The sequence below is a fragment of the Lissotriton vulgaris genome, chromosome 4_1 (genome assembly GCF_964263255.1).
Source record: "Lissotriton vulgaris chromosome 4_1, aLisVul1.2, whole genome shotgun sequence".
Taxonomy (NCBI): domain Eukaryota; kingdom Metazoa; phylum Chordata; class Amphibia; order Caudata; family Salamandridae; genus Lissotriton; species Lissotriton vulgaris.
In genome coordinates, this window is record NC_141691.1 from 1,213,932,958 (window position 1) to 1,213,949,824 (window position 16,867).

A 16,867-nucleotide genomic window follows, 5' to 3' on the forward strand; every position below is an offset into this window, starting at 1 on the left:
CAGGAAAGATTATTTTTTAAACTCTACTGTGAGATGGGGCACTGTACAAAATAAATCTTAGATTCCTTTTGGGTAGCTTTGTGCTGTAGCAATACCACATGCATACAAAAGTAGTGGCTTCAACAATGTTATACTTTTCATTCAGATAAGATTAACAACTTGTGCAGCTACTCCCATACTCCCGACTCACTGGGACTTGCCTTACTTTGAGCTACAGAGCATTATATGAAGCTGTTTAATGTGGTGACCAGTGGCAAAAGACTGAAAAAAGTAGGTTAAATGAAAAAGCATCAATGGGGGTTGTGTTAACATGTAATTTTATTGATCTAAAACACACCTTTGGCCCCATAGGAGCCAGGATACTGAACAAGAGTACATAGAGAAAGTCCAGGACACTGTTCAAGAGGGGAAGAAATGCCAGAATACTACAAAAAGAACAAAAAGGCTTAATGAAAGGCAGCAACTTCAATGTTTGTTTTTAGATTCAGAGTTTTCTTTAGTCCTCTTCCAGTATTGCAAATCTTTATAGCCAGCTTCCTTCTAATAGTGCTGTTGTCCAGTGATGGCCATCCTTCATCCCTGCACATAGACTTCATAGAGTCTGGAGGAAAAAAGAAATTAACATATATCAGTATCATGTTAACACCACTATTTTAGGTTTTTAATAAGACTGGGCTGACTTTAAATGTTCCAATCCTTTTATTTCATATAGTGTGCCCGATGAGATATGGTTACAAGGGTGCATAAGTTAAACATTAAGGTTACTTGGTCAAAGAGGAAATGGTGAGAGCAAGGCATTGACAAAGAGGTGGGCAGGAGGTAAAGAAAGAAGACTTGCCTGTCCAAGTGAAGAAACTGCCACTGTTCACCAGACGCTGTCACGCTTCCTCTGCAAACAGAAAGCAATCAATACTAGATTTCATTTACAAAACCATCATGGAGGCAGCCACGTTGAGCCTGAGCTCTATTTACAGTATTCTTATTTGGAAAACAGTCTAAAAATTTGCCATACTGACCAGAAATCCAAATAGGAGCTTACAACCAAATGCTAGGAACAGGGCAACTGATCTAATTATTGGGAGAGCTGAAATTAAATCCCAACTCAAGCCTATGTGCCAGATTTGCATGTCACTTGTAGCGCAAATTCTCAATGAGTAACAACCCCTCCCCCATTGCTCTTTTGCAGACTGCTGTTAGTTAAGTGTGAAGGTGTCCGTGTACGATAACATGATCCAGGACCACATATGCAAACATATATTTTAACACTGTATGCATATTCATGTATATTCATAGTCCTTAAACAATCAGAGTGGAAATTGTGCCAGTTGTGGCTGGGTGTGGTTCTGCTTGGGCAACAGAATCCCCCTATACTAGTTGACAAGTGCAAACAGAGCCACGAGGCCATGCCTAGTAATAGCAAAGCAAGGCAAATTTGCCCCATGGCACTGTTCACCGCCATGCGGAATGGGGCACTGACCACATATCTTAATGGACTCATGATTATTAGGAACAGGGCACAACTCTGTTCTCCAGACCATGGACAATGGATATATAATGTCAGGTCACCTGTTGCTATTTCTTTTTTCAGGCTGTAAGTTGCTTAGTCTTACTGGCTGAGAAAAACTAGGGGTTGACTATATATTAGCACATGGACATATTTTTTATGCCACGGTAGCATGAGAGGTAATATCGCTGCAAGGGTTCAAACATTTTTGTAAGACTGAATCTCAATGCACAGCCACAGTTGCAGTGGCTTTCACATGGCCAAGTGATGGTGCAGGTCAGAAATAGACGTCTAAGACATTCAGAGACAGGAGAGAGATATCCTGTGTGTTCTTTTCCAGCTTGAGGAAGTGAGAAGTTTGGCAGTTGACTGATTCAATGTTGTCCCTATACAGTTGCATGACTGAGGCACCAATCCCCTTCACCACCACTCATTCAAACAAATATGCCTCTGGAAATACTATCAGGGCAGATTGACAGCTTTCCAGGAGACCAGTGATCTATCTGTTCCATAACTATCAAAGCATTTCAAATTTGTTAAACAGGGATCCATTCTACATTCTTTCAGCATCTAAAACAGGTAATATTAAAGATGGCTATAATCTACGACACAAAAGCTGGTTCACAAAAAATAAGGCCCTAAACACCCAGCATAAGTCAGAACAAGGCTCAAGGAGAGCAGGGTGCGGCCATTGTCAGTCAAGCCCGCTCCTATTGCAGACAGGGAGCTGGGTGGGGTCAAGTGTGGATAAATTGATTGGTCCGTGACAAGAACGTGGTTCGCATTCAGTTACAGATTTGCCTAGCATTTCCCGCACTCCCTTTGTGTTGTCTACTTACCTGCTCGGGTCCTGTTGTCCCGCATTCGGGAATTCGTGGTACCTTGATTGGACGTCTCTGACATGTTACGGCTCCTTTACGCGGATCTGCCTTTTACAGGTCGTTGATCTCTTCTTCCGGGTTTCTGTCCACATCCATGTTCCCTTGCCAGAGGTACCGGCTTGTGTAACTCTGTTTCTTCGCGCCAGTTTCTTCTGCCTCTCGTCCTGTAAAGAATACAATGAGAGAAGAAAGATATATTTAACCAAAGAATCCTCGTCTATCAGGTATATGGTAGGATGATGATGTTATATATGGTTAGAATATCATAGTTACTTATCTGATTTATCTGATAAACGCACAGCGGAAAAACGGTTATTCTTTTGTGTTCCGTATTTAACATGGGCTGGAAATAAAGAAAATAGATGCAAGTTAGTTTCCTGATTTCTTAAGGAGACACTATATTCTTATCTGACCCAGCACCTTTTTGTGTAGATTTTTCATATTACATCCTATCTAGGAAAATATGATTTTTGCCTAGTATTAACTAGGATGTATATTTTGGGGGTCTAATTGATGGCTACAGTGGCATTTGTTAAGGTTAGTTTTTCTGCAATTATACATATAACTTCTTTTACCATAAGGTGAATAACTAAGCTTACAAAAAAAGGGCCACTGCCCATTCTGCAGAATCAGGCAAACAAAGATGTGGGCTCTCAGCCATGCTGCATAACCAGGCTAAGAAAAAGCTAGTTGAGTTACAGAAGGACAGCATCACAATACAAAGGTTTACTTTTTGCTTTTATACACCCTTTTTCCAATATAAAAATAATTATTCGGGCCACTGCCCGGATTGGCCTCTCCTCTCGTGCAACTTAAGGTAATTTTTTTCCTTTCGCTTTATAAACATAATTAACTGTGCACTGCCACAGCAAATGTCAGTTTTAACCATGCAACAGCTGAAATGCTTGTTTTAATGGTTGCACTGATTTACCTAATGTGTGCTTGAGAAAGGCATGGTCTCTGGACAATGCCTCTCCCAGAAGCCAGGGTGGGCGTGGCCTGCGGTGTGGCGTCTCAATCCTACCCATCCGTTGCAGCTTGCCGACTGCTGTGGAGGAAAGAAATGGCTTGGAAAGAAGGAGGCTGTTTCTGAGCTACTGCTGCATTACTTTACTACACATGGATTGGCAAATGCCGTCCAAACAAGAAGGATGGCATCGTGAAGAGGGCAGAAAGCAACAAAATGTAACCTAAGCAATGATGGAGAAAAGACGACTGCTCTAGGGGCTGTGTGCGCTTGTATGGTGGGGGAGGGCTTTGTAATGCGAAGCAGAAGGGGAATCAAAACTGGCAGAAGCAGCGACTGGAGAAAAGCATGAATAAAGATACATACAACATTTCTTACACAAAGGCTATAAGGAAGGCAAGCCTTAGTACACTGGTGCTCCTGAGTTTTCAAAGGAAGTGAGGCATCAGCTGTGGGAACAAGACAGGAGGCGGCAAAGAAGTCCAACGCTGAAATAAACCAATTGTAGGCAGGAATAAAGTGGTTGTATCGATTACAGAAGGTCTTGCTTGCAGCAACACTTGCACGCTGCCAAAGCTCAACCTAAAAATGCATATTTATTAACCATATGAAATAAAAACAAACACTTTAGAAAAATACATACAAATGATTTACATTACGTAGAAATATATTGCAGGATTTCCCAAAACCATTGAAGATAACCAGTGTGTCGATTTTGCGGGGGTTTGTCACATATTGAGGGTCAGTATGGTGGCTGCCCCTCCAAAGCCTCTTTTTCTTGCCTCAATGTGCTCTGTGGTGCCCACCGTACAGGTGTCAGGGAAGTGTTTTCCATTTCTCCATCTAGCCCTTTATATCTGAACAATTTATCTTTTACAGCCATTTGGTGGGACGCAGGGGATCAGGGTAGAGTGGAATGGAGTAGGTAGATTTAGAGTAGCGTGGAGTGGACTGGGGTAGCATAGAGTAGGGTAGATTGGTTTAGAGTGGAGTGGGATTCAGTGGATTAAATTGTAGTCTGGTAGCGTGATTTAGAATGGAGTGGGGTAGACAGTAGTGGTGTAGAGTGGGCTAAATGGAGGAAAAGGTGGAACGGGGTATATTAGAGTTGAGTGAAGTGAGATATACTGGGGTAGATTGGGGAAGAGTGGGGTGGATTGGAGTGAGATAGATGTGGGTGAGGTGGGGCAGACTGAAGTAAAGTGGGTAGATTGGGTGGATTACAGTAGGGTAGATTGTAATGGAGTAGAGTAGGTTGGAGTGGAGCAGGGTAGGTTGGAGTGGAGAAGGGTAGATTGGAGTGGAGCGGGTACTTAAAGTGCAGTAGATTGAGGTAACCGATTGGAGCAGATTGGTTTAGAGTAGGAAAGGGTAGATTGGGGTAGCATGGAGTGGGGTAGATTGGTTAAGAGTGGGGTAGATTGTAGTGGGGTATATTGAGGTAGAGTGAGTTAGACTGGAGTGGGGTAGGCTGTAGTGGTGTTGAGTGGGCTAACTTGGGTGAACAGTGGGGTACATTTAGGGGGCTAGATTTGAGTAGAGTGGTGTACAGTGGAGAGAGGTAGATCTGGGAGGATTGGGGTAGATCAGAGTGGATAGAGTGGAGTGTGGTATATTGGCGGTGGAATGGGGTATATTAGGGAAGAGTGGGGTACTTGGGGTGAGGTGAATTGGGTGGAGTAGGGTAGATTGGAGTGGAAAGGGGTAGAGTGGAGCAGGATATACTGGGGTAGAGGAGATGAAGTGGGATGGGGTATGGTGGAGTAAAGAGGAGCAGAGTAGATTAGGCTAGATTGAAGGGGGTAGATTGGAGTGGGATATATTGAAGTAGAGTGGGGCAGATTGAGGTAGGAGTGGTTTGGGGTATATTTGGGAAGGGTTGGGTGGGCTAGAGTGAAGTGAGGTAGGCTGGGTGGATTGGAGTAGGATAGAGTAGAGTGTGGGGGATTGGAGTAGAGTGGAGGTAGATTAGGGTGGAGTGGGGTACATTGAAGTGGAGTAGGTTGGGTAGATTAGAGCATGGTAGATTGTAGTGGAGTAGATGTGGGTGAACTGGGGTAGATAGGAATGTGGTAAATCAGGGTAGAGTTGAGTGGGATATATTGGAGTAGACTGGAATCGGGGAGATTGGGGTGGAGTAAGGCAGATAGAGTGGGGTAGATTGCGTGGATTTGAGATGGGTAGATTTGAATGGGGTAGATTGGGTGGATTTGAGATGGGTAGATTGGACTGGAGTGGGGTAGGATGAGGTAGATTGTGGTAGAGTAGGTAGACTGGGAAGGATTGGAGTGGGGTAGTTTGAAGCGGGGTAGACAGGAGTGTAGTGGGGTGGGGTGGATTACATTAGATTGAAGTCAGACTCACATCCACAGTGCTGCCTGGGTTCAGCTTGATCAGCATATTCTTTCTGGGATCAGCTTGAAGCATCACTTAACGTCCGAGAGACCATGGAACGGACAAACAAGTGCCAGATTGGGAGAACTGACAAGCACACCCAGGCTACATAAAATAAAAAAAACACATCCATTAAATTTTGGGGGGGGGGGGGGGGGGGGGGGGTTCGTGAGGTGAAGAGATTGGATGCGTACTCATTTGCACTTATGCTTATATATTTCTATTTATCCAACATACAAAACAAAAAATCCTAAATCCTTCAATCCCCTCACTATCATTTTCAATCCAAATAACAGACTAACATGCCCACCACTCAAATTAATTTCATATTTCAGTATACTAATTCACCACTCATCCTTTATGGGTTCCGGAATAGCCTTATCCAACATGCAAATCAGGGTTTGCAATCTTGCATGCTTAATTCGGACTTTCACCCGCTCATTATAGATACGATTTGGAACCTTTATATTTAAAAATCCTTGTGTACTGATGAGTAAAGGGCTTAGAGTGGGGAAAAAAGCTGCCAAGACTTAGAGTACCAGAAGGAAGCATGGTAACTGTCCGTATCGCTGCAAATATATTTTAGGCAGTTTTTCAAAGTGTGAACTCAACCCGAAGGTATTATGAATGGTAAGACTACCTCTCAAATTGCACAAGGTCATATTAATCTTTTTTCAGACTTTTAAAGATTAAGTGATTTGCCCAGAATCACAAGCCGTTTACAGACGCCAGGACTCGAACCTGGTTCCCCGATTGCAAAGCAGGCAGCTCTGGCCGCAAAGGCACATTGATCAGTCTCCAATCACAATGAAAACCCCTTCCCTGCAGCAGACCAAAATAAAGTTGTGCATATTTTAAAAAAAACGAAAATAGCATTGTCTATGCATTTTTTTTAACTTCCAGTGCATTTTACGTCAATTACAATTTTACATCAGGTCAAGTATTTAATAATCGGAGCTCTTTCTGTTGCAGTTAAGTGAGCAAAATGACTCCCATAATCAGGAAGAACATAACTCCATAGCTGCCAAGGTTTCAGATTGCTTATGTGTGACATTTTCGTAATTTCAGTGTAATTATGAGTGACATTAAATGACTTTGAGCGATACAAACTTGCAAGCAAAAATGAAGAAAAGGGAAATTTATGAATATCAGAAATTACACCCATTTGAGCAACGATAAACTCGAAAAGATCTTCAAACTGCTGCAAATCACCAGAAACATAGAAGCCAAGTTTACAGACTGCTCAAGTGCGACATTTTGGTGGTGTCCATGTGCATATGTGCAGGGCCACTGGAATTAGGTGATTGTGCGGGTATTTTCGCATAATTGTAGATTTGCTGCATTTGCCACATAATCTATCATCTGCTGCATAATCTGCAGATTTTAAAAACAACTTTGTTTCTACCTCAAATGGTTCAAAAGTTAGTAAAAACACAACACGTTGCTGAGCAGTGGAAGGCCCTTTGCAAAGGTTGACTGGTCAACTTTGTATATTGCTATAGTTTTGTGTTAAGATGGTAGTAATGAGGCACAACAAAATGCCCACACACTGTTAACAAGCTTCAAAATGTCAAAATACGGAAGTAGTACCATCACAAAATGTGCCGCATTTGACTTTTCTTGCCTCACAAATAACTCGACCTTGTTGCATTATTTGCCCCTCCCCTACAATAATTCCAGTGGGCCTGCATATGAGCGACACTGAGTTATATTTTCTTGCAAGTAAATGTAAGCAGTAATTAACTATTACTAAGATCTGTGAAAGGGCTACTAGTCTTCGGAGTTTCTGATCGCTCCTGTTCTCTTTTCAAACTGCTTTTATTTGCAGTCTTTCAGCATTAGCCACAGGTCCCCCCTTTTCTCTGCATCTTTTTGAAAACCTAATTCTGCATATATTGCATCGTCTCTTTCCTCAGCCTTTTATTTTTCAGTGTCGTGCAAGCACTACGTGTATGGCCCCCTTAACCACGCGCCTACCCACCCTCTCTTTCCTCACCTTCAAACACACTTTCCTTTTTTGTGCACTCAGTATTTTGACATCTGCTTATTACTCATTCACACACTTTTATATAAGATAGAAATCACAATAGGCACTCATGTGAACATCTCTCTGCAGAGAGGCCATGGTGTTGAAGTCTGAACCTTTATTTGACCTACCGACAGGCACTACGGGAAGCTCTCTAAGCCTTCAGCCTCAGCACTGGGCACCTCAGGCTAACTGCAATGTGGCACCCTCTGGCAAAGCATTAGTGTTCACTGCAGAGAAACAGGATGTAGCTATGAAGAGACAGGCATGGTGTAACATTATGGACACAAGGGTAGTAGCGTGTATGCCGCCCAGGTACAAGAAAACAAAACTGAAATGTGTCACAGCTTGGCTTAAAACCACGAAGACCGCTGAGAAATACTCCCCACCAACTCGCTTTTCACCTCCTCCTCCACCGCAGGTTCCCCAGCATATTATCAACTTCCCCTGCAACGACAGTCACAACAGCAGCGCAGGCCCAGACCTCATTCTTAAATTCTTACCGCAGCCAGCAAACCAGATGTGGTCTGGGCAAATGACACTGGTGCTACTCCCAAGGTGTGCTCACCAGCAGTGCCCTCAGAGTGGGCGTGGAGGGCAGCCGATGCCTGGCTTAGTGGAGCAAGAGATGGCTCCAGCAACACAGCCTTAGCACTGCAGCAGCGACGGCGCCTGACACAGTAGCAGCCCTTGCCCCATGCCCCAGCACCTGGCCTGCACCGCCACCAGCCGCAGCCTGCCCCCGGGTGCACCAGTGCTCACCAGTCAGGAACAGCGTCCACTCTGCGGACAAACGTGTCTGGAAATTTAGTGCCTTGGATGCCACCCTAATTTCAGTATTATGTGGGCGCTTGCAGAAAAAGAGGCTCATGGCCTGCCATGGTTCAAGATGAAAGGGGCGACTATGAAGCGGTTGCTGTGATGATGAAGGGAAACGCACGAAAGTGTGCGAAGAGCTCTGAAGAATTCTTCTGACTTTTTACACTGGTCCCCGAGCAGAGAGAAAATATAAACAAGTGGAAGAGGACAGTCCTCGGGGGGGGGGGGGAATCCATGGGAGTCAACAATTAGGAAAAAGATAATACATCATACTCTGCCCACGTACTGTCTTGTTTTCTGTCCTACAACATTTCTCCATGCATCCCGTCAATAACACATAAATAAAACAAATTATTTGTTGAGGCGATAATAATTATTCTAACTTTGATATTCAAAGTAGCATATGAACACACAGTGATGATGTATGCTCTGTTCTGCTACACAAATCTATTGATAAACTTTTTTTAACATTGGCTAGTGGGAAAACTTACCCACGCGGCAACGTGGGCAGTAGTGACGCTGGAATGCTGATAAGAGTTTTAGACCCACCACAGGCAGCCTTTTCCCTACACAACACAGGGCTGAAGCAGGGGTGCATGGAGCGTAGCTGCGCCTTTGGGGAGAAGCTTCCCCCTCGCATCTCACGGTGCACTGGTCAGAGGAGCACCCACGTAGTCACAAGCACAGGCTACAAATGCAGACCGCTCATCATATCATTGCAACTTTCCCACATAATGCCCAGCTATTAAGTGTTTTGCTCAGAATCACAGGATGGGGATCCGACGCTAGGACTCGAACCCCAGCCCCCAATTTCAAAGTCTGCACTCTGCAGTGAGGCCATGCCAAAGATTAGGTATGGCGATTAAAAATCCCACCTTCAATCTCTACGACACAAGCTTTTTATTTAAAGACAGTGTAATTGATCGTAGCCTGTAGCGTCGATATTGCGAAGCGAGCTCAGACACACTGCCTCAATAGGAAGTTGCCTGTGGCGTCCCAAAAGTCCACATATTATGGGATCCTATAATACCCTCTAAGAAAAGTTCCCACTCTTGGTAAAGTTGTGAGAAGCGGAATCCTACCTCCAGCTCACTCACATAAAGCACAGCATAGCGCCGCATCTTAAAGAAAGGCGGGTTCCCGCCTTTCAAATAAAAGCGCGGCAAAGTACTCCAAAGTGGAGGAGAGGTGAGTAATCACACCCACCTCACTTCCACGTCTCACCCGAACCCCCGTCCCCTCGAAAAAAATACCAAAGAAATAAGAGCACTTTTCTTCATTCCCGGTGCAGTCCGATCCGTGTGCACACACTCCGGTGCAGCACCGTGTTTAGTCTCCTCACTCGGCCACAGACTAGAACAACTCGGCTTCCGCTTCCGTTTCAACCAGGGACGGCTGCGGCATGGTAGCTACTGGATCCTACCAAAAGTAGCCCAAAGGTAGCCTGTAGTGCTGCTCCGAGGCAGGAGGGGCTGGGGAAATTGATGCAAGTAACAAATGAAAGCGGATGGAGACAGGGGTCGACTTTGAAGCTGGGGACTGTGTCTGAGTGGATTGTGACGGTGACACAAGCCCAGAATGATGTGTCAAGGTGTATCTATCAATTATTTGAAAGGCAGTGAGCATGCCATCTCCCAGCGTCATACTCAAGGTTGCTGCCTCTGAAACGAGCACACAGAGAGAAGTACTGCAGTTCGTGGTTGTCGTCCTACTGTGTGAACTGACACTGTGCTGTCTAAGCAAATCTAGTTGTACCAATGGGGAAATGCAAACGTTTCAGCAATCTGCGTGAAGCTTGGCCCCAGAGGAGAAATGTGGCCAAGTTTGTATGTGGCGCAGAAAGACATGTTCTAGTCTTAGCTTCCCAGCTCACATCAACACTGTGATCTTGGGAAAGAAAATACATCGTCATGCAGCTCATGCACAATATGATCTGTCCAAATGTAATACTTTAGTAAAGCTGGGTTTGTCTGCATAGGTACCCCATTTCAAACATCCCATAAGAGCGGAATTAGGCAGTAGGTGCATATAGACCACAGGTGGATTATTTAAAAGACCTTTATTCAACGTAGCAATAAAAAAGTTTTACCATAGTAATAGGCCATTTTATAGTATAAAAGTATCCCCTGCAAAATATTTTTTTTAAAGCAAACATAGTTTGCTGTTCCAAAGCAACGATTGTTGTTTACAAATTATAAGCAACCCCAACGCTGCCCTGTACTTATTACTACCAATGATAACATGTATGCTTAAAATGTAATCTGCCGAAAAACGGAAGACAGTGTGTGTCAGGTATGCTGATGACATAACCCGTTCCAGAAAGCAGCTACTCTGTCACTTAGCGTCACAATGTAAAATAAATTCATACTGGTTATTCATGGTCTTTCCCTGTGCTAACGGCTGCAAGCCATGGCGATAAGTGAGGGCGACATCAAAACGTCCATTCAAATAACATATTCCCTAAATAAGTGATGTATTAGGTTATCCATAAAATAAGTAGTTCATTCATTCATTCATTTACAGGGTCTTCGCACAGCATGTGAAGGTACAACAGCAAGGGAGACATACTTCAAGCCCTCATCCTGTTTTGTTGCGTGAAGATTACCCCTGCATCAAGGCATCTGTGACACTTAATGCCGCGCACAGAAGTCCAAACGCAGGGCAATATCCGGAGTTGACGCTGAGTACTCCACAAGCCGTAGTTTTGGGGTTCTTGTTCTGCTTACGAGGGGTTAAACCAGCTGCAGTACAAATGACTGGGTCCATATCGCCAGAACCGCATGTTTTAAGGCTTGGGCTTTAATCTGACAGCCTACTGCATTCTGGGAGTTAGCATTTCGGCGCTGTAGTATAGATGCATTGAATTAAAGCACCTGACAGCAATCATCTGAACACACGAGAAAGGAGAACAAAACTGTGCAAGACCAGTTAATTTTTTATTTAATCTCATCATACATGATTAAATTAATTTTCAACCTCTAGGTTACCTTTCGTGACCGCTTAGAGCAAATCCATCCGTTTGTGGCCATTAATATATGTTTACGACGACTTTGTGAATCCGTTCCCGTACTTTTAGCATGTGATTTTCTGTGACCAGTCATTTTCTTCAAGTGCACAAATCCAATTGTTGTGTGTAATTGAAGTGAAATAGGACTGCAGCTCCCAGAGGGCACTCTTTTGCCAAATGTAAGCTGAGAAAGGAAACATGGCTTCCTGCAGAGATGCATTCAGGGCAGTGCCGCGATTCTTCATCTCATGTGACCTCATTGGTGGAAGGCTACATGTACAGCAACCGCAGCGTTGTTTCCGTGTGCATCAAAGCTAACTTGACCCGGCGCAGTGAAAGTCTCGGCTGAGCCATGTGACGTACTGTGTGATACTCCCCTGTTTCTCCGTTTATGACCGCGACTGTGCACTCAAAGCTGGTGGAATCTGTTTGTATTTGTATTAAAACAGTAAATTCGGGTCAGTCAGGGGCACTTGTGATAGGATGTACATGGATTGGCACTGTATAACTAGGCGCCCGAAATTTCATGCTTAATGAAATTTTACCTAGGCTCTGGTGACCATGAACACGGTGGCTGCTAAGTGAGTGCTTGCCTCCGTCCAGTTCCCACATAGAAACACCGAAATATCACCACGTCTGGTAATATATATCGCTGCTTTGTGGACGGGATCAGCAGAGAGGCCAGGACCTGACGAGCATTGAACCATGACTCATCCCGCCCTTCTCTGGTAGTGCTCACTGTATTGGCAGAGTCCAAAGGAAGGTTTCTCCTCTTTTGAGGAATTTATTTTCTAGTGAATAGTAGGCGCTGTACAGAAGATTCATTCACCTGTTCATACGAATCGCTTAAAAATAAAAGCCATTTCTTTTGTAACGTCAGCTGGGCCTCTCTGAGCTGTCAGGCGGTATAAAGCAGCGCCTATGCCAAGCCACCTGCCAGCACGGTACACCACATGAAAAGGAAGAGATTTCTAAAAATTGTGCCAACGCCGTGCCTGGAAATGCGAGGTTGATTTAACCGGGGCAAGAGTCCCATGCTGAGGTGTATAAATTGTTTCTACAGCGAGGAAGTGTACCTTCCCATGAACAGAGGACAGTAAAGTTGAACTATTATTGCTCAGTATTGGGCCATGCTTATTATGCAGGTAAAAATAGATACCTTGATTTAACACACTATTCGCAATACATCCCTATTGCAAGAATAACGGCAAGTGCCGTATGCCTGAGATTGTCTTGTGATACGGGGAGAGAGAACCATTTCAAAACTAACTGCCTCGTTTTAGAAGCTCTGCATAAACACATGGGTAACAGTCCAGCCTAATGTTTAGTGCAGTGCAAGAAATAAATAAAATAAAATGTTGGACGTGTACCTGAACCAATCAACAAATTATTCTAAAATTATTATGAACCAGTCTTTATAAATAAAAGGCTGTGATGCTAGTTAAATAATCCGGCAGTCCTTTTCAAACAATCCTAAAACCACCAGTAGCCATGCATCTTGTGAAGTAATCAGGCAGGCAGTTTCACGTCATCTTCAAATCATCAGGAACAGTCACCTTGTGAAGTCATCGGATAATGATTTTCAAGTCATCTTCAAATCATCGGGCTCAAGTTTCTAAACTCTGCTGATGACTTTAAGAGCCCGATGACGGCTAACAACACGAAAATGACTTCTAGAGTAGTTAGATGATCATCCAATGAGACTGGGATGGCTTCTAAAGTAATCCTGTTTGACCTGGGCTCTTAATCCATCCTCCTCGAGTAGTCTCTCATTAACAGCGCAACGCAATCAAAAGCAACATATTGAAACTCATAGGGTTAATTTTGCATTGACATATAGTACCTGATATCCGTCCGTTACAGAAAAGTAATACATGACATAGACACATATGCAAAAAAATTGAAAAGAAATTATCAACATGTACATGGATAAATTGCATGGTGGAATACAGCAAGGTTATCAGAGCATATGCCTGTTGTTGTGACATAGTACAGGAGTAGAGTGTGTCATGAGTATCACCTCCTTGATTCTAGTCCATCCATCTCTAACACGCATGAATTCCATTCAGATTCAGTATTAATCAAATGCTTATCTCCCCAAGAAGTAATGTAATTTCTGGGCGATATCTAATCCGATCTCAGTGCTACGCAATTTGCGGATCCACATAGCCTCTTTCCTGCGTAATTCTGGCTCTCTGTTCCCCCCTCTGAGGTGTTGCATTGTCTATTCTATCCCGTAAAATTCAAAACATCTGTTCTGTTTCCGAGTGGGACATAGTGACATGTGAGCAGCTAGAGGATATATCATATTGACTTGTTTGACTGCCCGCATATGCTCTCCTATTCTGCACGTAAAGCCCTTATTGTGCTGCCCACATATCTTTTTTGCACTTTCACTATATTATGTACACCACGTATTTGGTTAGGCTATTGATGTTAGAGATGATTCTGTATATCCTGCCACCAGGGGGCATATGTATCAAATGATTTTGTATTCGCAAACGCTGTGAGTCGCAAAAATACTGCGTTTGCGAATACAAAATCGCAAAACTCAATGTATGAGCCATTTTCTCATCGCATTATTAAGGAATCGCTAATTTTGCGGCTCCTTAATTTTGTGAGAGCATTTAAGGAATCGCAAATTGCGATTCCTTAAATGCTATGTAACAAGCACCCAAGTTGTGCCATTTCTAATTAAGAAATCGCAAATTACCACCAACTTCAAGTTGGTGGTAATTTGCGATTTCTTTGAAAAATGCACTTTTTGGCATTTTTCAAAGTGCCATGTGGCGCACATACATGCCCTTAGGGCATATATGTGCACCATATGCGCACACATGCTCATTTCAGGGGTGCATCAGGGTGTCCTTATGACATCCTTGCACCCTTGAAATTATTCTCAATTTGTGATTCTCCAATTTGCGAATTGCAAATTGAGAATGACTTCCCATTCATTCCTATGGGTCTCTTTGCCCATAGGAATGAATGGGAAGGTATTCCTTAATTGCGATTTCGCAATTTGCTGATAGCAATTATGGAATAACAAGAAATCACAAAATATTTGCGCATTTTTAAATACATCCCGTTTTTACAAATCTCAAATAGTGATTCTCAAAAAATCGATGTTTGAGAATCGCAATAACGGATTTTGATACATATGCCCCTAGGTCCTGTGAATTGTGACTTTTTGTTGCATGCCCATTTACACATACTGCAGTGGACACAATTGGAGAAACCTTTTGAATGCTTGCTCATCCAACTATTGTGGTTTAGATAAGGGGATATCTAGGACTAAGTATGTTCTTAAGGGAAACCCCCGTCTGTATGTAATGTTGGGTCTGTTTGTGATGTACTTGCTCAAAGATTTGTCAGCCTTTAGAAGGTGCCAATGTCTGTTCAGGCTGTGCATTAAAACCCCGGACCAGTTGTAATTCGTTATCATTCTTATTTTGTCATCTGTCTTGCTTTCTTTGGTACGTTCTCTTAGTGTCTCACTACGACTAAATTTATCTATACATTGTTCGGCCCTCCTAAGAGTCCCGTTATCATAGCCTCTGCATTTAAACCGTGTCATTTCTTGTGGTATAGCCTGCTGTGGATCTGGTTTTCTCTTATGTAAAACTCTATATCCAGAAAGGTAATCTTTTCCTTGCTGTACTCAAATTTGAATTGTATGTTATATTCATTGGCATTTAAATATTGATTTTTTTTTTATTACTTTATCAAATGACCCTGTCCAAATCATCAGACAGTCATTGATATATCTTCTCCAATATAATATGGAATCATTCCATTTGGATCCCATCGGGCCCCAGATCTTCATCTCCTCGAACCAACCCATGAACAGGTTAGCGTGGTATGTAACTGTTACCACGGATTTTTTACAACGCATACCATTACCACGGATTTTTTACAACGCAGGTCATTTTACAACGGAAACCTTTACAACGCAATACACTACAACGCAGATACTATTACAACGCATATCCTTACAACGTAAGTATAATTATAGGTAAGTTTATCTTTTTTTAAAAACATTTATTAGTGGTATTTTGTTATGGGGTACAGGGGTATTTTTAGGTTTTAGGGCTGGGTTTGGGTTTTGGGGTACAGGGGTATTTTTAGGTTTTAGGGCTGGGTTTGGGTTTTGGGGTACAGGGGTATTTTTAGGTTTTAGGGCTGAGTTTGGGTTTTGAGGTACAGGGGTATTTTTAGGTTTTAGGGCTGGGTTTGGGTTTTGGGGTACAGGGGTAATTTTAGGTTTTAGGGCTGAGTTTGGGTTTTGAGGTACAGGGGTATTTTTAGGTTTTAGGGCTGGGTTTGCGTTTTGGGGTACAGGGGTATTTTTAGGTTTTAGGGCTGGGTTTGGGTTTTGGGGTACAGGGGTATTTTTTAGGTTTTAGGGCTGGGTTTGGGTTTTGGGGTACAGGGGTATTTTTAGGTTTTAGGGCTGGGTTTGGGTTTTGAGGTACAGGGGTATTTTTAGGTTTTAGGGCTGGGTTTGGGTTTGGGGTACAGGGGTATTTTTAGGTTTTAGGGCTGGGTTTAGGTTTTGGGGTACAGGGGTATTTTTAGGTTTTAGGGCTGGGTTTGGGTTTTGGGGTACAGGGGTATTTTTAGGTTTTAGGGCTGGGTTTGGGTTTTGGGGTACAGGGGTATTTTAGGTTTTAGGGCTGGGTTTGGGTTTTGAGGTACAGGGGTATTTTTAGGTTTTAGGGCTGGGTTTGGGTTTTGGGGTACAGGGGTATTTTTAGGTTTTAGGGCTGGGTTTGGATTTTGGGGTACAGGGGTATTTTTAGGTTTTAGGGCTGGGTTTGGGTTTTGGGGTACAGGGGTATTTTTAGGTTTTAGGGCTGAGTTTGGGTTTTGGGGTACAGGGGTATTTTTTGGTTTTAGGGCTGGGTTTGGGTTTTGGGGTACAGGGGTATTTTTAGGTTTTAGGGCTGGGGTTGGGTTTTGGGGTACAGGGGTATTTTTCATATATATTTACAAATAATAAAATTAAAATTAATTGTATTAATAAAATTATTTAATAATTAAATAATAAATAATTAAATTAAATAATTCAAAAATAATTATTTACATTATATATTAATATTATATACTTACCTATACTTACGTTGTAATGGTATGCGTTGTAATAGTATCTGCGTTGTAGTGTATTGCGTTGTAAAGGTTTCCGTTGTAAAATCACCTGCGTTGTAAAAAATCTGTGGTAATGGTATGCGTGCTAAAAGTACGCGTTGTAACATCATATATCCGGTTAGTG

The 16,867-nt window shown here is 42.9% G+C and overlaps 1 protein-coding gene across 6 annotated transcripts; it reads right to left on the minus strand.

Moving 5' to 3' along the window:
- Positions 1 to 300: 300 nt before the first annotated feature.
- LOC147723065 (uncharacterized) lies at positions 301 to 9,946 on the minus strand. 6 transcript variants are annotated; one of them, XR_015309901.1, is made up of 7 exons: positions 9,816 to 9,933; positions 5,717 to 5,851; positions 3,731 to 3,840; positions 2,685 to 2,728; positions 2,344 to 2,549; positions 839 to 889; positions 301 to 601 (listed from the first exon to the last, which is right to left on the minus strand). XR_015309901.1 is itself a non-coding variant. In XM_086965427.1 (6 exons), the coding sequence occupies exons 1-4, from the start codon at positions 9,869 to 9,871 to the stop codon at positions 2,437 to 2,439; spliced, it is 303 nt and encodes a 100-aa protein (XP_086821553.1). In that variant the 5' UTR covers positions 9,872 to 9,930; the 3' UTR covers positions 301 to 601; positions 839 to 889; positions 2,344 to 2,436. The 6 variants fall into 6 exon arrangements, 1 of the variants encoding a protein (XP_086821553.1); XR_015309900.1 differs by having other exon boundaries at positions 2,659 to 2,728; XR_015309898.1 differs by having other exon boundaries at positions 2,344 to 2,728; positions 9,862 to 9,946.
- Between the last annotated feature and the right edge of the window lie 6,921 nt (positions 9,947 to 16,867).

Bases quoted from the DNA above. Each gene is read 5' to 3' on its own strand.
- LOC147723065 (XM_086965427.1), bottom strand. The intron at 2,729-3,730 runs GTAAGAAATGTT...CTTTATTTCCAG, and splicing joins GCCTTCCTTATAGCCTTTGT to CCCATGTTAAATACGGAACA. The intron at 2,550-2,658 runs GTAACTATGATA...TATTCTTTACAG, and splicing joins TTATCAGATAAATCAGATAA to GACGAGAGGCAGAAGAAACT.